This window comes from Strix aluco, chromosome Z, assembly GCF_031877795.1.
Source record: "Strix aluco isolate bStrAlu1 chromosome Z, bStrAlu1.hap1, whole genome shotgun sequence".
NCBI lineage: Eukaryota > Metazoa > Chordata > Aves > Strigiformes > Strigidae > Strix > Strix aluco.
This window is the reverse complement of record NC_133971.1, coordinates 54,138,685-54,159,847: the sequence shown is the minus strand read 5'-3', so window position 1 is coordinate 54,159,847 and position 21,163 is coordinate 54,138,685. Positions and strand designations below refer to the sequence as shown.

Here is a 21,163-nt window from a genome sequence, read left to right as displayed (position 1 = left end):
TCATGTATATACATAATGAGACCTCAGTAATACACCACAAGGCAGAGATGCAATAGTTTAGATTTTGTTTTCATATTCTCCTTTCCATTCTTAAAAACATTTAACCATTGAATGGTTTTTGTTAAACATTTTTTTATTAAAAAAATAAGGCTCTAAAACACTATTTATCATATTGCTCTGATATTAGGCTTTAGGTGTTATTTCTATTCCAGTGAACTACATCAATATCTTAATCAGTATTTTTTCAGGCATTTTAATAAAAAAATTGTTTCTAGGTATTCAGTCTCTTAGTGCAATCTTTGAGACTACAGATATGATTAAAAGAATAAAATAATTTTTTCCTTAAATTCAGGCATTCAAAATAACTGCATTATTAGTACCTCCATGAAGTACTTTATATATTTTTTAAGGTGGGCAGCCAGATTATGGTCAAAATGAGATATGTTCAGTAATGTGAGTATTACTGGAATGCAACAACTAGCCAGGAGAAGTTAGACAATAGAATATAGAAAGGCAATTGTCTCATAAAAAATTAATATTTTTAAAGACATAATTTGAATAATTATGTTGAAACAATTATATTACTTGCTAAGAAGTTTGAACAATGTTCATCAAATTTAAGCACTCTGAATGGAAATCTTCCTTATGGATACTTCCTGAAGAAAATAATCACTTTTATTTAGGAAACACTGAAGTAACATATTAATTTGAAAATGTAGTTTGTTAAAACATACTTTACAGTGCATTAAAAAGGGTATTATAAAACCGGTTTCCAGAATTTAGAAGAAATAAATTGCAACTGCCCCAAATATGGGGCAAGTCTTTACTTGCATGATTACATATACCAACCAGAGTTTTGGATCACAACTGATTAAATGGAAAAAGACTCAGTAATTTCCTTTGTTTCTCCTTTTTGAATTCTGTTTTCTCTCAAGAAAAATACAAATGCTACTTTTAAATCTACAATTATAAGAGGGACCCTTAAATAATCCCCACTGAGACTAATAATAGGTTTCATAAGAATAATTTAAAATATAGCTAATATATAGGTTTTTTGAAGTATACTGGTAATAGTTAATAAATAACGTGGTTTAGGGGAAAATTTTAAATTAATTCAGAAGTTCAAATAGAAAACTACACAATAGCAAAAGTGTGTTAATGTGAGTCATTATTGGTGTTTGTCAGAAAATATTAAATGTTTTAAACATTTAAATTAAATTAAATTCTAACCAAGCCAGAAATACATTCATGTTAAATACAAGTTCCACTGTTGCTTTTATCAAGTAAATCTTCCTCTGACTGCAGATCGAATTTCTATGGGCAACGGTATTCTCCACTGCAGTGTGAAATTAACTGATACTGCTTGAAATGAAAGGTAAGACAAAAGTATAAAATGACGATACATTTCTTTGGTAGCTTGGTGGGGTTTATCAAAATACAAAAATAAACTGCAACGACCCTAATGTTCATAATATGATCATAATTACATAATTTACATGTAATTTATTTGCACTTTAAATCAATCTTGAGCCTCAAACGAGAAGTCTTTAGACAGAATAATTTCAAAAATATTTTTGCTGTGTGGTAGCTCACTGAAGACGCACTCACACACTGTTTTCAATAGAGGGGATAACATGTGCACTGAAGGAATAAAGCTTTAGGTTATTTTTTAAAGGTCATATAAAACAGGAAATACAAATATCACAAGAGAACAAAGCTGGGTCCTGGGTCAAATGAAAGTTTAGTATTATAACATAGTTTCCTGACACAGTAAATACATCAATTGAACAAACAAGAACCCGAAAATGTATTTCTGGTAACATAGGCAGAGATTGTGGCGATTTCAATTTTTTGAAATATGAGAAATGCACTTTTTGTTTTGGTACTCAGAAATGAGGTGCATTTTTCCAAACATTAGCTGAAGCATCTCTCTCTAGAGATAAAAAAGCACAAAATTAAACTTATTACGCTTGATAAACTACTGCCAAGTTTGTCACCAAAGAATTGAAATAACAACCCAAACCACTAAGTTTGCCACAGAAGAAATGAAATTAAAGCAGCAGTACCTGTGGATCTCTCTATAAGATATCCAAACCTGAATTAACACATCTCTGTTTTCCACATTTAGAACACCCCATCTGGAACAAACAGTGTACAAATCATAGGCTTCTGCTCTGTTAATCTTGATGAATCAGAAGTGCATCTACATCCAGCTTCCTCCAACTGGCTATTATACTACATTATTTTTAAGGGTACAGGTTAAGGGGGACAACTCACCTTCTAGTATGACAAAAAATGGTTTGGAAGTTTGTCTCACCTCATGGCTCAAACAGAAAATTCTTTATTATGTACTGTAGGGCAAGCTACACTGTAACTATCTATTATTTGAGAAATAGGCTATTGCTGTAATTTATGTCACTGTACTGGTCTTGAAGATGCACAGTGGTACCTCAAATCAACTTTTAAAGAAAACTGCATGGAATCTTCATGACATTGGGAATACTGATAAAACTTACACAAAGAAAATTTGTTTTTTGATAGTTATGGTGCTGACAGATTGTTCACGGGCTCTTTTCTGCTTCAGGGATTACTTTTGGTAAAGTTTTAATTTGACTTTTTATTATTAACAATTTCTACTGAAAACTCTAGACAGGTGACTGAAGTTATCTATTCACTCCTTGAGCACTTAACAGAACTAAAGATGTCCTCTGATAGGGTTCCAATCCCAAAATAAAAGAGTATACACCTATCTTTCCTCACAGTAACAATATTCATGGTTTCAATGTCAACAGGATCCCTTATGGAAATAAAATTAGTTGTCAATACATGAAAGGCTGTATATGAACAACTACTCCAAATAAAACGACAGTATAAAAGGAATATAAAAAAATCAGAACAAACAAGTTGAAAAACATCCTTACAAAAGCTGTACACTCTATATTATTTTTCTCCTTGCTAGAGGGAAATGTACAGAAGTTCTGAAATACATGAAAAGACTCCAAATCTTCACTCTGCACACTCCAACATAAACAGTAATGACATTTAAATGAAGGAAGGAATAGTAAGTTAGGCTCTGTATTGCTGCTTTGTTAAACTACATAAAACTCTGTAACTCACCTCTACAGATAGAATAAACTTTCATCGATCCTTTTAATTACCAGTGTTTCTATAGAAATATTTGCTTCATAACTGTGAAAGAATGGGCATTTTAATATAAAAGCAAACAAAACCACTTTACTAGCTGCTAGTGATTTTGTCAAAGGAAGCAAGTATCATTAATGCATACAACAGGGCACAGATCACTTACCACCTACTTATTCTTCATGTTATTAATCCTTACAGTCTACTGGAGTTAAAGTTGCATCCTACCCACAGAAAAGGAACCTTAAAACTAAGAACCTCAAAATTTAGCACTAAACATCAACAATCCTGATTTATTTCCGTGAGTTCAGGCTTCTGAATAATTAAGTTACAGAACAAAAAGTAGAAAGAAAATGCTTTTGTGGAGAGGAAGAAAAAATAAGTTTATAAGAAAGCAAGATATGTATTCTTTTTCTTTCATATGTATATAAATACGTAACGTAATTAGATAATATAATGCCACCACTTTATGCACACACAAACATACATATATAAATAACATACATAACCACTAAAGAAGATAACAGAGGCCCGGGTCCTTAAAAGATTATCTGTACACTTATCTACAAGCATAAACACAGTTTTCAGTGTGATTACTGTTTGCATGCATTGGGTCATTAGAAGAGTACAAAAGAGAAAGAGATATGCACAGGATGGGAAAACATAAGAGGGGAAAGATTGATTTTGAGAAGAAGGGAAACTTGGAACTCAATATAGCAGCAATTCAAAATAATTTTGAAAGGGAAAATGAAAGCTATATTTATTTAAATGATATAAATTAAGGAAGAGATTGCAAATCAGTAACGTGTGAGGAGGAAATCTTTTTAACTCAAAAATGCATTTACTACCTGTTCCATTCTGTCTATCTATAAGTGCTTCATTTATCCCACAAAAATATATCTCCCTTCTGAATAATACTGTACAAAAGACATGGGGTTTTAAAAATAGGTTAAAAATGGCTAAAGTTAGGAAAGAAATAGTTTTAGTGAGATCAAGCATTAGAGAGATTTGCTAATCCAAGCAAGAAGCAGAAATGAAACACTCTTTTATGAGGAAATACCCACAGTATGCTTATTCTTCATGATTTACATGACAAATGCTAAATATTGGGGAGAAAAGCGACTCTCATGGGATTTATCTGTATTATTCGGTAAAAAGACCTGAACCCCTGATAATTAAAATATTCTGTTTTAAAATAGAAAGCATATGTAGCCTAAATATTAAAACATTAAATTTAACAGCATCTTGGAAAACTATCTTAACATCGTTAGCTGTATCTCACTTCTCAGAAAATAATCCATAATCCAGTTACAAAGAAAAAAATACAATTTAGTTATGTTTTATCTTGCGACAGTTTGACTTGACTCAGTAGAAACACTATCTTATTTCTCCAGACATCTACGTGTAACAGCTATGCCTCATCTATAACATTTTAAAATAAAACTATATAATTCAATTATAGTTTGCTGAAACTCATTTTTTGCTTCAGCAACATCCTCACAGAAGAAAAACCTTTTTAAAAAATCATGTGTCCTCAGAGACACTAAAAATATCAGTAAATGATGAAAAAAGGCAGTATGAAAAAAGAATACTCACAATTTTAGAAAACAAAAGGCTACATGTCTAGAGATATTCAGAATCTTAAAGGTATCAGCAAAATACCACAGTTCATCTCAGGTCCTTCTGCCAAGTATTTAATCTGAAAAGCTTTGTGCAATTACTTTACAGTGAGAAATGGAGACTTTTTAAATTAGGCAAAATCCAGAACTACTAGGTAATGGAAATTCTACAAGACAACTATTTAGACAACTGTCATCTTCTGCAGGTTACTTGTCAGGAATTGTTATGAGACAAACATATTACCTGAACTGTGCTAACTGCACTCCTATTAATGACAGTTTGGGCACTTTGGTTTGTCAGAAATTTCTTAAGTGATTTCTCATGGCGCAGCTGTACAAAGTGCTGACTTTGAACAAACACTTCCTTCCAAACTTTTTTCAAGAGTTGTTTTTTGGTTTATTTTTGGGGGTGGTGGTGTTTGGTTTGGTTTGGTTTAGGTTTTTTTTCTTTTATTTTTCTTCTTTCTTTTAGTGGAAGCCTACAATTTAAAGCTTACCTTGAAATGACTTTCTGACATACAGATGAAAACCACTGGTCTGACTACTTTTCTAAAGTGGAAGTAAAGCATTAGAGACTTTTATCTCTCAGTTTTTAAGTAATGCTTAGTAAATTTACACTTAACATTACTGTAAGATCAGACCCTTAAAACATCTAGTCCTGTAGGCTAGTTTCATCAAATTTTTTCATCTCTGAACACAAAATCTCTTTTGTGTTTCTAGCGCTCTGACCCATTACAAACTTTATATACGTTATCATTTATTTAAAACAAATTCCCAGCACTAAGGATATCAATAAACCTCAGAACCAGAGCATAAAATTGAAAAGACTGTTACACAATTCTCTGTGTGCTTGCAGCCCTAGCTCACTGCTATACACCTTCACATCAACTTAATTCATTTGACACACAGTCTCCCCACAGCTGAGAAAGGCTAGCTTTCTCACTAGTTCTTAGTAAAAGCTTAAATACAAAGCCCCCTATGTTTAAGTAAAGTTAAGGTTGTGACAGAAATCAACAAAAGGCAGGAAATTTAAACACTGACAATCCATGTTTAATTCATGATTGTTTAACAAAAGGGCAAAATGGTAAGAGGAACTAATGTCAGCTTTAACTTCACTCTGTCTGTGTTCTTGGGCAAACAGGTGTTTATTTCAAAGATTACACTAATTCAGTCTCTCCTGTCAGTCTAGGTAAATTCTAGTGATCATTTAGCATTTAACAATGTGCTCGATGTAAAGAACTTTGGAACTAATTTTCAGCATCCTAACATGTTACATGGTAACAAACATCATTAATTAAAAATAGTTTTTTAGAAATTATTATGCTAGACAAATATAAAGATATTATTCTCTAAATTTTTCAGAAGTAAACAAAATATACTTTCTTGTATACAAAAAAATACAAAATTAACCATTTTGTAATGTAACATGAAATAGAGCAATATAGTCTTTTTTTCTCAGAAGTTAACAGCTCTTAGTATGTACATACACTTCAACTCCTCTTTGAATCCTCTTTTGTCTGTCTTTTTGTATAATATAATAAAACATTTTTCTGGGCAGCAAAATGTCAGAGAAAGTAATGCTGCCTACGGCTACATTACCAGGATGCAGGGTTTTTTAATTAATCTTTTAGGCTTCAAAATGAAACTTAGGATTTAGTGTGTTTTAAAAATACTAACTCCATGTAAGCACATCTGTCTGGTAGTTTTGCATACTGTCTTGTAGAAATCAGAAAACAAAAGAATAAAATGAAAAAATGACTAAGTTTGCACTTCATAGTCTTCGCTGGAGTACATGAAATTACCTCACACATACATATCTATAGCATTAATTGCAGGGCAACAATAACAGTTTTTGCTGCAATTATTTTCTTTATTTACTGCAATTATTATTATTTTTGCTCAATTAATGTCTCAAATGATTCCAAATTCTGTTGTAAATTAGTAATACTACTTTTTTTTTCCCATCTGAATTGCTATGCAATTCTGATCTTGTTCCAGAGATCAAATCTCTGCTAGCCACTGTAGCATCAAAAATTGTTTCAAAGAGGGCTTTTAAAATCCTGCATCTGTACTTCATTTGTAATCCATCAAGCTGCAATAAAACTGGTTACCAGCTCCAGATATGTTTTAAAAACCCCAGTGAAAATGTGCACAGTTACAACTTAAATATGCTGTCAAAATTTTAATTTCCAAAGCAAGGACAATTCTGTGTTTCACCCTCAGGATTATCAAACAAAAAAAGCACAGTTGCATACGACTGTATGCTCCCACCCAGTCATCCCACAGAGCTTCAGACACTAGTTACTTATTGATGGAGCCTGAACAACTATGCATGTTAAGTTGTAAGTTTTTGTAAGACCATAGGACACCACCTGAATGATCCCACAAGAAGTTAAGCACACGCTTCTCAGCTGATTTTCTCTACTTGCCACAAATACAAAGGTGCAGAAGACATGAGGACTTGAGCCAGAGGAAGAGAATGGCTGCTCTTTTCCCTTTGTAGAAGGGAGGCAGCTTCTTTGATAGAGGAAGTTCAACAACAAACTGAGCTCATAGCACTGTAAGGAGGTCGCTTTTTTAACCCGACAGCACCACAAACAAATGTGGGAAAGTCTTCCACTGAAGTACCAGGGAGTAACTAAAAAAAGAAGAAAGGAAAAGGGTGAAGCCTGGCTCCACCCTGCAACACTCTTGTTAACCTAATTAATATTCACTTGCTATCACATTTTTAACCTAATTTCCTTACAAAGCATAAATTATGCTTATAAATTCTACTTTGCTACAGTTTATTTTGCATTTTCAGTTCAGATACCACAAGCAGATGACTATATTTGTCAGGCTGGCATGCTGAGATATGCTGAAGATCATAATGATAATCAATTAATCTTAATAATGTATCAAAAATCAGCATCACAGCTGTTTTGCTGAATGTCTTACTGATCCTTACTAGCATAAATAGTCAAATTTTTAGTGAATAGTAAGACCTAGCATCAACACTATCAACTTAAAAAGTTCTCAAAGTCCCAGTAACTGACTGCAATAATGCTGAATGATTGCAGAATCCAACACATTAGGACAGGTGAGCCTTAGGCCACAGAGTCCACAGAAGCCCAGGTTGGATGACTAATCATCCAAACTCTACATACATTCTCCACTCATTTCTTCTGTGAAACACACTTCCCACTTTTCATCTAGCCATGGACACTTCTTTTTCTCTTCCTCCATTCTTTCACAAGCAAGTCTTTCCCTACACTCAGTTTCTTTGCTTTAGTTTCTCCGTGTGTGTTTTCCTACTTTTGGGAGAAATCCTGTTTTCCTCTCAATAACTGCAGCCAGTGAAGGGTGAAATCCGTGTGAGAAATTATTGATCTTCAAGATATGGGATTCCATTATTCCTATGATCATTCTTTCTACATGGGTTGTCAAAGTCAGAAGGTACAGAAGCACAGCTAGTAGATCTACAATACACAAGTAGACAGTCTCACTTCCAACTGAGGTCCTGTACCTCTGATCTTATAGCACTGACAAGAAGCACGTTCACTGTCACTTTGTGTTCTACAGACAATTCCCATCCCTGAATTTCCAGCAGGTAGTTCCCATTTCACAAATTCACAAATTTATCTTGACCAAGTGGTATCAAGTCAAGAAAATCCATTCTCAACTTTGGCAAGAGCTGTCTGTACATGGAAATACAAACTACGGCAGACCCGAGGAAATGGTCATGTAAGCCCATGGTCCCTCTCCTGTGCCATGCCCCAAAGCTCTCACAAGTGCTACAGCTGTATTGTGAGTTCATGTTCAAATACTGTGGACATGAGGTGAGCTGAAGTCTGCAGACAAATATATTCTTGAATGCAGCCACGAAAACCCCAGTGAAGTGCTATATTTGAAGGGGAAAATAAAAGAATGAGGCTGTGACCACTGGAAAGGTAATTTATTACTTTGACACAGTAATTCTTCATAAAGCTATGGAGTAAAAGATTATAATAAAAAAAGAGTGAATGAAAAACAAAATAGCCAGAAAACCTGACATGCACATCTCAAAGATACAATTTGTAAATCCTACTGAAATTTAGGCATTGAAGTAGGAGATAGGGAAGTTTGAGAATTTGGCCTCACTGCAGAAGTGTGTGCCTTATTTGAGGTCAGTATCTCATTTGAAAAAAACAGAACAAGATAAAACAAAGCAGCCTCTGCAAACACACTCAAGTGCTAAGACGTTTTTCTATTCCAAATACAAATCTGTCTATGCAACCTACCAGACAGAAAGCCCAATTCCTAAGGTGTTCCTGTCTATTTTATAACAGCATTTTTAAGAGATCATCAAGTTCATTAAAATTTATGGCTGACAACAGGCAATCAATCCACACTCATAGTTGCTTAGTTATGCTTTTATAGCATCTAGAAATGCGCATGTAAATTTGGATTTTCTCCCAAATGCTCTCCTGGTCTCCAGGAGAATCCAAAGGGCACTCTACCCAGTCTGCCTAGTAACTCAGTTCTATAAGGAAACCTTGCAGCACATACATACACTGACTTTCATACTTCTAACCACAGATATTTTTAAGCATGACAAACAATCTTTGTACATTTCCTATTTGTATGGATAAAGGTCTTGAAAACTTTTATCTATAGATATCCAAAATTTTTATAAGAGCCCTTGTGCAAAGCTAGTAGAGCTCAGTCTTCACAAAACAAAAGATACAGGTGTATTACATACCATAGTCAGTGATCTTACAGGATACTAAATACAGCTCTTTCAGGTTCCGGCCTTCTTTGGCAATCACCTCCACACATCTGGAAGACACATACAGTAAAATCACAGTTAAAAGACAATAGATCATTTTTAAATAGCAAGAACACAATCCACAAGTGTAATGTACTGTATCTCAATTTCTTCATTTTGTGAATTGTTCCATATAATTCACTGAAAATGCATATGACTACATGTATACACTGGAAGAAAATATTATTTTACATTGAATGCTTTTATATCAACATTCCCATGAGCCTTTGAATATGTGAGTTGCTTGAACTCTATACAGACAAGTCCTTTGGAAAAGAATACAAATGTGAATTTCCATTTCTTTATTACTGTGTAACTTTGAAAAGTTTCTATTGCAATATTTAAGCTTTGAGTTTTCTTCTAGGGAAAACCTATAAATGCACTGTAATGAGGACAAAAAATAAGAAAATGTAATTTTAAATTCATGTTTTTATTTCTTCAGTGACTATTGAAGGAGTCAGCATTCATCAGATCATCAAATGCTACATGTCACTGGTGTACCAATATGTTGCTAAAACTTGTATAGATAAGACAGCTCATTTGTTTGCCTTGTCACAACTATGATGAATTTGCAGTGAAACACCTAAGTTTTTTTCTCTTAATCTCATTGCTTGATTTCTTGTAAGCAAGAAAATTAATATGAAAACTAGAATAGTCTTGTAATAGGAGCTTCTTATACACTTGTGATCAAGTCAATATTAATGTTACGTTTGCAACTGCATTGTTTAGTATATCACTCAAAAATATAGTTCATAAAATATATTTTCGGTCCCATTAATGTAAAATGTACAACTGTTCATTAGATCAGCTAACATGACTATTGTGCTATTCTCTACATTGAGACATTTTCAAAAATGCATTTTATATGATAAATAGTAAGAATTTCTTCTGATCCAATACATTCCTCTTTAATTTTTAGATCCATTTCCTAATGATCTGCTCTGCCTCTTAAATCAACCCTCCTACAGTACACAAAATTAAATTACTTGCCAAGTTTGAAAAAAGTAAGTATTGATGAATTTGTCGTAACTGTTGGAAAATAGACCTACAACCTCAGGGGCCTTTTTCCTCCACTTAGAACCACCAACAGATTGTCTCCCAACCTGATTTAACTGTTCAATGCTGCCAATTCTAGATTTTAACAGCAACCACCTAATTCTTATAGCTTACTATAACACAACTGAATGATAGCCCTTCACATCTGTTTGTCCCCTCTCTGCTTCCTTCTAAAATCTAGAATGAAAATTCATTGCTACTAATAAAACAGCATGCCTCTGACAGAGTACCTTAATCATAGTTCCTTTACCACTAATATAAATTTTCAACCCTTGGAAGCTGTGAGAGCCTAATATTTAGAAAATTTTTGCAGTGCTTGTCATTAGGAAAAGGTTGCCTTACTTTATGAATACACAAAGAAAGGAGAGAAATATTAACATGGTAACCCCTGACATGGAAGAAAAACAGGGTGAAACTCCAAATTCTATATTCGTTTAAACCCACAACCTCTCTGCTAAGAAAATTAGCAAGCACGACAGTTATTTTTCTTTCAGAAGTCACACTAAGCCTATGCTTTTTAATATAAACTAACCTCAGAATTATACATTTTCATCAGGTTATTTTCCTAAAAACCAGACAAGATTTAGAGTATTAAACTCATTCTATGTACATGAAAAAATTCTATACCTGTAAGACATGATTTTGAACAAGATACTCATCTTTGTTAACTGGCTTATCGAGATCAACCAGGTCATAAGAAAGACTTTTTATTATTTATTCCAGAAAAATACCTCCTAATAATGAGATTTTATTGCTGATATTAGTAATATGAATAACAGATCATGTTTTTTATTGTATAGTATGTTCATTAGATATTTCAGCAAATAAGATATAATTGAAAAGTGAATGGACATTGCAGTTAAAAGAAGCTTTCATTAATTCTTACCACATATATCATTTAGCAGAATACTGAAATTATTAAACACTTCTTACCTTGGATAAAAATTCTAAACCTAGAAAAATATTTTGAAAATTTTATCTAATGACTCTACAAGTTTTCAAATTATTTCTCATCATTTTTACGTACTGAGAGACAATTAATGGATCAAAAATACAATATAGCAATCAGTGTCACAAGACAGTCAAGATGACATAAAAGACTACCTAATTTCCCCTACAACTTCAGTTACACAAATTTTCAATCAATCCGCGCCAAATTTTTATTATCTGCACAAAGACATATCTGCATGTGCATCCTTCAGCATCCTTGTATACTTAAATCTCACGATATTGACCATTCTCTGGCTTCAAACAAAATTGGTTCAACTGTGAAGAAGGAAGTTGTAGGTTCTCTTCCCTCTCCCCTAAGGGTGCCAGTATATATTTATGAGCTTGTCTTAACAAATAAAGAGTGCCAGAAATACAGTGTTTGAGAAGAAATTTAGATGCAGTCACTTGATTCCAGGAGAAAAGTACAAAACTATTTGCCTGTGTGGCCTTTATAATTACATCCTTTTATCCTTCCAGATAGTGCCAGCTCTAAGGGCTTTTCCAAGTGGCTTGAATGATTCCAATCCTGTTCTCAGTGACATCTTGGAGTCTAAATGAAATACTTTTCACTTTTGTCTAATGGGAGAAGATGACCTTCAAAGTCTTTAGCTATTTCCATTAAACAGAAAATAAGGGCAAAAAATGTAGCTTTGAGTGCCTCATTTCTTTTTGTTTTTTGAAAATATTAAAATCATCTAACATCTAAAAAAATGAGGTAATGACACATCTAGTTTGGAGAAGAAAAAAATCTATAGCTGAAATATTGAAAATATAACTTTTTTGTCAGCCTTCTCTAACTTTCCAATTTCAGCTTTAATTTGTATTATCTTTTCTATAGATTATCCTCATGTAAATCAACTTGCAGAGACAGAAGAAACACTTTATATGGCCTCATTAGATTATGCTCTGTAGAGGGTCACACAACACATAACTGTTAGTAACAACTGATTTCTTTACAACATAAGGAAAAAAAAAGTAGTTGTGTATTTATTACTTTTACCTTTTAATCTTTGTTAAACATGACAGCAAAGAAAAAGGTTAAAAGGACAAAATGAAATTAACCTTTTCTAGAAAGCAAGGATCAAGTCATGTTAATTCTGTTGTAATAATCCATCAAAATTATATCAGATTATTGCCCTATTTTTGGAAGTCTTTATATTTACAATGTTGCTAAATTAGACAACAAAGAAGCCTAACCTTAAACACATCAGGATAACACTGGTAAATTTGAGAAGCAAAGTTATTGTTTAAAGCAGTTGCAAATGACAGAAGTGAGCAAAACAGATAATTGAGCCCCGAAAAACTTGGGGACTAACTCCAATCTGTCAGGGAGCTAACACAAAGCCTCTTGGTAGAGAGAAAATATTTTAAAATCTCTTAACCCAAGGTTACCAAACAGGCTTTTATCAGCTCATCCTAATTTTAGTAACAAAAAGACATGCAACATCTACATGAAGTAGTGAAAGTTACAGGGACGCAGGTATTTCTTTTACATTTTTCCTCCAAATGTATTACAATATAAACATTCTTCCAAGAAGAAAAGTAATTTTCACACTCAGAATACCTTATTACCAAAAATGAAACGTGGGTTTATTAGCCAAGGAATAAAGAAATAAGACTACAATTAGAGCTCTGATAATATACAATTCTGGATCAGAGCTGGCCAAAGCTAAAATCTCTTCACTTCTTACTTCACAAATGAGTATTATTTAGAACCATTTAAGACATGAAAAACAGAGAACATGAAATACTTATTTTAGGAAGAAACTGCTTATTCATTAAATCTACTCAATATTTTATGAATGCTGTTCTCTGATAGACTGTATGCCATTCAGTTTCATTGCATTTGATTCTAAAAGAAATTAATACCACACACTGTGAAATTTATAGTGCAATCAGAAACAAGAAAAAGGCAAAAAGCAGAAATTGATTTCTCATAAACAAGCCAATCAGTATTTCTGAAACCAAGAGTATAACTAAAACCATACCTACCTACTGTTAATACAAAATAGTGACAAGACCAGATGTTTGTAAGATAACTAGAGCTTGCTCAGCACTGTGATATTGAAACATCAACATTCCAACATCCCAAAGTTCATTATGTTCAGAGACTAACAAACCTAAGATCGCCTCTTACTGTCATAATTTCTAAAAATGTCCTCCTACTTGAAAAGCTAAACAAAACCCAAGAAGAAAAGGATGTAACTATAATGTTGCTAAAATTCCAGCAATTAGTATCAGGGAAAAACTCTATCTGGGTTACAGAAACTACTCAAATTTGTCTACTAACATGTATTTGCATATGGTGCTCTTCCCACCTGGTCTGTATAAATGACCAGAAAAATACTTAAGTGTACAAAGATCTACTGGTATAAAGCTTCTCTGCAAACAAGTCTCTTCTTCAAAAGTAACAAAACTGTGTGACGGAGACATAGAAATGTCTACTAATAATTTCAAATTTAGGCCCATTGTCTTGATGGCTCCCACGTAAGTCTGTGCAATGAATTCATGAAGTCAAGGTTTCTGACTTTCCATGATGTAATGCAAAATGTAAGAGCTTAAACATAATTAAAAAAAAAAGACAATTTAGAAAATAAGACATTCAAAACCCTGTAATTTTCTTCTCTTCGTCAACTGATCCCTACATTCTTTGTCTTAAATGAAAGCTTAAGGTTAATGAATTAAACTGTGCAAGCTTATACCTGTAAGAAAAGATACGAAAGACCCTTGAGTTACGGAAAATAATTGTCTTTTCTATATACATATACAGCTTTTATGTTTTTGGTCTAATTTTAAAAACACTAGAAAATCGTATTTGTTACAAACGAAAGAACTAATGAGAAAATATGACCACAGTACTTCTGGCGTAAGTGGTCCTGGGAGACCTCGTTACAGCCTGAGATGCTCTTCAGCCTCGAGTGAAGATAACTGGAGTTGCCATATGCTGGTTAAGAGATCACAGTTTGAGGAAGTGAGTTTCACTCACTATAGAGGTGTAAAAACCCCAAAATATTATGTCTTGGTTTTGGCTGGAATAGAGTTCATGTTCTTCCTAGTAGCTGATATAGTGTTGTGCTTTGGGTTTAATATAAGAATAATGTTGACAACACACTGATGGTTTTACTTGTTACTAAGTAGTGTTTTTAGTAGGTCAGGGACTTTTCAGCTTCTCATGCCCTGTCAGTGAGAAGGCTGGAGGGGCACGAGAAGTTGGGAGGGGACACAGCCAGGACAGCTGACCCAAACTGGTCTAAGGAATGTTCCATACCATATGACATCGTGCCCAACACATAAACTGTGGGGCAAGCTAGCTAGGGGCTGCTGCTCAGGAGCTGACTGGGCATCAGTTGGTGAGTGGTGAGCAACTGCATCATGCATCACTTGTTTTGTATGTTGTTGTTATTATTATTACCATTACTATCTTCTCCTTTTCTGTCCTATTAAACTGTAATCCATGAGTTTTACATTTTTTTTCCTGACTCTCCCATTCCACTGGGTGGGGGGAGTGAGTGAGTGTGCGGTGCTTAGTTGCCATCTGGGGTTAAACTACAACACGTTAACACACTCAAAATGAACATCAGACTGTTTACATTTGCATTTGACTGGCATACGTTTGTCTCTAAGCAGTAAAATGAACACTTCAAAACATAACCAAGTTAGAATCCTTCCATAACCAAGTTTAGAATCCTTCAAAACATAACCTTTCACAAAGAAGTATATGGAGCTCCTCAAAAATTAGTGTTTCAAAGGTTAAATTTAGGCAGAAAATAGTAGCCGCATATAAAATAATACAGTCATTGGTTTTGATGAGTTAAACATTCCTATGGAAGGCAATAATGCAATATAATAACCAGTCTCTCCCACATCAAAACAAAACCTCTTACCACAGAAGCACAGAAGTCTTAAGAAACTGATGTAATCAGAGGCCTTCGGCACTCATAAGGAATAATTTAAAGGCAAAACCAGTGAAAGGACTAACATTTTCTGAGAGATCTATAAACCCTTGTAAAACCTCATAACAATAAATTATGAACTTCACACGCTGATGGATACATATTCTTGGTTCATGACACTCTTTTATTGATCATTTTATTTACATTATGAATGACGTATTCCTTTTGCTTTCTAATACTTTACACTAATAACAGGTATGATTTTACTTGTCTTTCAATTATCCTGGTTTTTACTGCCATCTTATCCTCCAGTTTTTATTGCCATTTTAACATTCCAATCACATGTAAAGTATGTATTTTAAAATTGTTTCTAATTTGAATACCAAGATGTGCGTCTGTAAAAAACAGTATTAACCACAAAGCCACCAAAATAGATTTTCAATCAAAAACACCAACTGAATTTGAAAAGCAATTTTTGACTAGAGCCAATATGCAAAGTGTTGCTAGTTATATAAGTTAACAGCAGTAATCTTAGGGCAGTCATTAAGTTCTGATTAACAAGAAGGTATTCCTTAGAAAATCAATGTAATTTACAATCAGGTTTATCAAACAGTTTTGCCACTTACAGCACAGGAAAATAGATAAGCTTTTCTTCATGCTGGAAGTCACAAACTAGAGATAGGGGCAGACAAGTCCCACAGTGTCTGCTTGTGCTCTGAACTAGTCAGAGGCAAGCAAGCTCCAATCAGAGAGCTACACGGATAAATTAAACAGCCCTGTGCTTAAGCTACTGTGCTCCGTCTTTCAGCAATAAATATCCATTTTCAGATATTTGTTAGTAGTCTTATCTAAAATTAAATGCCTTTATAATTTGTGTTACCCTGACTGCATGTAAATCCAGCAAGCAATTAAGCCAAGAAAGGAGAGATTTAGCAAATTGTTTAACTCCACTATCTGACATTTACACGTAGTAGTATTCCAGGTGACCTTTGGTTCTGTTCTGACTTGAGGAACTAGATACTATAATGGATTTAACAGAAATAAACAACTATGAAAAATAATTTTATTCTAAAAACCTCATGGATCTGATTTTCCACAGCTAATCATGCTAAAGTCTGGAAGACAGTTAAATGGTATCTCTTAATTTTAAGAACTTTGAAATATTTTGGAATTCAGGTTTGAGATGAAAAAACCCATTTGATACAGCACTTCAAATACTGTTTCTTAAATTCATTGTGGCAACTTGTCTATTGTCACAAGCAAAACCAAGGAACTTTTAACTACCAGAAAGCCTCTCACATTTCTTAGCAAGCATTATGTTTTGTATTCTACAAACAAGTAATGGCTTCCTTCCTTGAACTGCTTCAGTTGTGCCTTTCCACTGGTGAAGTTTTTGCTTTTCTTTACATGTACGATACAGCTGGATTACTCCGACATATTAGGGTGCTGGTGTAGAAAAGGAATTGCTTACGTACATGTTGCTTCTTCACAGTTAATCTCTTGATGGCTTTTCATCAGACAAGCGTAAAACTATCATAATGTTATATATTTGCAACTGCAAAAATTGAAGATTTACAAAATAATGACTGCACAGTAGCTACACACAGGATAAGGAGTTGGCAAACTGTAGATTCTATTTCTCTGCACATAATCAAATCCTTGTGAATTCAAACAAGATACTTGATATCCCACTGACTCATTTTAATTTCCATAAAATGTACTGCAGTGTACAGAGACAGTGCAGTGACATTCGGACGCTGAATGTGTGTTCTGGCCCAATCTTTAGTTGAAAAGATTAGTAATTGATGTTGCACATGGAAAGAAGTTCAGAGACAGACCACCACACATGCTGCAATTTCAGAGGAATGCAAAGAAGAGACATTCATGACAAGGAAAGCCCTAAGTATCTCTATAAGTCTCTTTCCCGGTACAAATCACACAAGGACATACAATGGCACAGTTGCACCATTTCTAGCATGGAAAGACTGAGCTTTGAGCAGGGGTAGCTTTGCTTCTTCCTGGCATTTTAAAGATTATATTGACATGCTTCAGACCTCAAGATTTCTCCTGAAGTTACAGTGGCCTCAGTTTTGATAGACTTTTTTTTATTTGAAGTGGTCTTGTGTCATCCCATTAAGCTATAGTATATAGAGTAAGAGTATTCAGAATCCATTGTTTATATTGTATGCAAAACAGCCTTCTTTCCTCAAAAAAAGCTTCCAAGTTTAATAGTAAAAATAAGAAATGGGAGCATACTGCTGTACTCTAACTTCCTAAAAAAGTTCTTTAGAATACTAGGATAAACTTAAAAATGAAAAAACTTCATCTGATATTTTGAAAATAAAATATTCAGTGTTTATACAGCTCTGTACTTCTTGATCTCAACAAGAACTGCACACATGAAAGAAGATTCCACCACATTCACTGCTTGATTTTTATACCAGAGAGGCTGACATACACTTCACTGAGCTTTGCACACAGGCAGCTAAACTAATAGATTGAGATTTACCCTTTCAATCCTCTTTGCATCACTTACTTTTTCCTAATCTAGATAAAACCCTACCCTCTACCAGCTATTCTTGTATACATTTAAAGACTATCCTTTCTTGAAAAGACAGTACAGATCATGGTGAATGGGTGACATGGACTGAGAATGGACTTCATCAAGGGTGTCTCCTGATAAGAAAACAGCAAAACCTCTGCCTCAGTTTCTCCTTTCCAAAATGGAAACACATTCTATAAATCTACTTTTTTACTGTGTTGTAAACAGAGGTGATTACATATTGTTAAAGGCTCGGTTCTGTGAAAACATAAAATCCCTACAAAAGTTTGATAAAGACTCTCAATCCTATTCTTAGGAGCAGTAGTATTGCTAAGGCTTATGATCTAAAATTATACGAGTTGAACAAGGTCTACAGGGAGAGGTAGCTCTTCCATTGGACAGTGAAAACAGTTAAGTCTTTTGGAGGACGTAAGGGAGCTTTCTGCAAAACAGTCCTAACATCAGATCTGATCTTCCTCTTCTACTGCTGAAGAACATTCAAATTTGTAGAGAATTTCACAGAATCACAGAATTGTCTAGGTTGGGAAAGACCTTGAAGATCATCCACTCCAACCATCAACCCAACATTAACAGTTCCCAACTACACCATATCCCTCAGCGCTATGTCGACCCTACTCTTAAACACCTCCAGGGATGGGGACTCCACCACTGCCCTAGGCAGCCCATTCCAATACCTAACAACCCGTTCTGTAAAGAAATGCTTCCTAATATCTAGTCTAAACCTTCCCTGGTGCAACTTGAGGCCATTACCTCTTGTTCTACCACTTGTTATTTGGTTAAAGAGGCTCATCCCCAGCTCTCTGCAACCTCCTGTCAGGTAGTTGTAGAGGGCGATGAGGTCTCCCCTCAGCCTCCTCTTCTCCAGACTAAACAACCCCAGTTCCCTCAGCCGCTCCTCGTACGACATGTGCTCCAGACCCTTCACCAGCTTTGTTGCCCTTCTCTGGACATGCTTGAGTAATTCAATGTCCTTTTTGTAGTGAGGGGCCCAAAACTGAACACAGTCATCGAGGTGCGGCCTCACCAGTGCTGAGTCCAGGGGTAAGATCCCTTCCCTGTTCCTGCTGGCCACGCTATTTCTGATACAAGCCAGGATGCCATTGGCCTTCTTGGCCACCTGGGCACACTGCTGGCTCATGTTCAGCCAGCTGTCAATCAACACCCCCAGGTCCCTCTCTGACTGGCAGCTCTCCAGCCACTCCTCCCCAAGCCTGTAGCGCTGATGGGGGTTGTTGTGGCCAAAGTGCAGCACCCGGCATTTGGCCGCATTGAAACTCCTACAGTTGGCCTTAGCCCATCGCTCCAGCTTGTCCAGGTCTCTCTGCAGAGCCTCCCTACCCTCGAGCCGATCAACACTCCCACCCAACTTGGTGTCATCTGCAAACTTACTGAGGGTGCACTCGATCCCCTCGTCTAGGTCATCAATAAAGATGTTAAACAGGAGTGGCCCCAAAACCTGGGGGACACCACTTGTAACCGGCCTCCAACTGGATTTATATCTGTTCACCACAAGTCTTTGGGCCTGGCCATCCAGCCAGTTTTTTACCCAGAAAAGCGTGCGATCATCCAAGTCTCAAGCAGCCAGTTTCGCCAGGAGAATGCTGTGGGAAACAGTGTCAAAGGCCTTACTGAAGTCAAGGTAAACAACATCCACAGCCTTTCCCTCATCCAGTAAGGAGGTCGCCCTGTCATAGAAGGAGATCAGGTTTGCCAAGCAGGACCTGCCTTTCATAAACCCATGCTGACTGGGTCTGATCATCTGGTTGTCCCACATGTGTTGTGTGATGGTACTCAGGATGAGCTGCTCCATCAGCTTCCCGGGCACCAAAGTCAAGCTGACAGGCCTGTAATTTCCCAGATCATCCTCCAACCCTTCTTATAGATGGGCGTCACATTGGCCAATTTCCAATCTGTCGGGACCTCCTCGGTCAGCCAGGACTGCTGGTAAATGATGGAAAGCGCCTTGGCGAGCACCCCAGCCAGCTCCTTCAGCACCCTCGGGTGTATCCCATCAGGTCCCATAGACTTGTGTGTGTCTATGTGATGCAGTAGGTCACTGACTATCTCCTCCTGGATTGGGGGGGGGTCGTTCTCACAGTGTCTGTCTTCTGGCTGAGGAGGCTGGATTCCCTCCATACAGCTAGTCTTGCTATTAAAGACTGAGGCAAAGGTGGCATTTTCTGCTTATATAAAATGATGACAGAGCAGAAGAAGAGCCAAGGTAACCAAAGAGGAAAAAAAAAAAAATTCAATAGTCATAACTCATATATCTTTGGAATTGATTTGTGGTCTAATTCTCTTTATACTTTAAGAATTAGAGCAAGTTGGTAGATCTGTTACATTCACTTATTGCTGCTGATGTTAGTAAAACTGATGAAAGAAAAAAATCAAGCTTTATGCATTTTTGGACAAATGCTCTAAAGAAGAGACATTAAAGAATGTGAGGTATAACTAAATTCTACAGTTCTCAGGCAAGGCTAGTATGCTAAGGTCTCACCCAAAGGGTAGTATCACAGCAAAGCCTGTATGTGAAATTTGGTGTAATTCATACATCATACATTACCAGAATTTTTAGCATACGAATTTTAGCTGAGAAAAAACCCTCAATGCCTACCAAAATCTTAAAAGTATTGATTTGCCATGAAGTACTATATAAATCTTGATAAAAATGCAAAGGTTCTTTGAAGTTTCACTTTAACCTAGAGAGAATGCACTGCGATAGCAATGACTTTTTTTAAAAAAATGCTTAAAGCCAAATTTCAGAACCTCTTCATGAAATGACTATGAATTCCTTTCCATAAGGCTGTCTGGCTAGCATTTCTATTACTGGTACACCTCTTGAAGAAAGCAACAAAAAACCCCTTGATGGTACTGTCTGTGCTTTGTATGAACTAAAACAGCTTCCTTTCAACTCAGACAAGATACTAGCAAAAATATTTATTAGAAACTGTAAGAGCAGGTTTTTTTTCTATGTGTCATATAAACTTATTAGATTTCCAATTATATTCTGCAAATACAGATTTTAATATCACCTAAAAACATATGCATTTCACCTAATATTTTCAATTCTTAAAAGTACTTAACAGAGTAACTTTTCATGTAATCTTACTGGAAA

At 35.3% G+C, this 21,163-nt stretch overlaps 1 protein-coding gene across 3 annotated transcripts in view; it reads right to left on the bottom strand.

Moving 5' to 3' along the window:
* FBXL17 (F-box and leucine rich repeat protein 17) overlaps nucleotides 1-21,163 on the bottom strand; it is a 311,828-nt gene that overhangs the window by 94,633 nt on the left and 196,032 nt on the right. For all 3 annotated transcript variants that reach the window (XM_074811923.1, XM_074811926.1, XM_074811922.1), the window contains exon 7: nucleotides 9,481-9,557. In XM_074811923.1, the coding sequence (XP_074668024.1) occupies nucleotides 9,481-9,557 (77 nt within the window). The remainder of the gene's footprint in view (nucleotides 1-9,480; nucleotides 9,558-21,163) is intronic.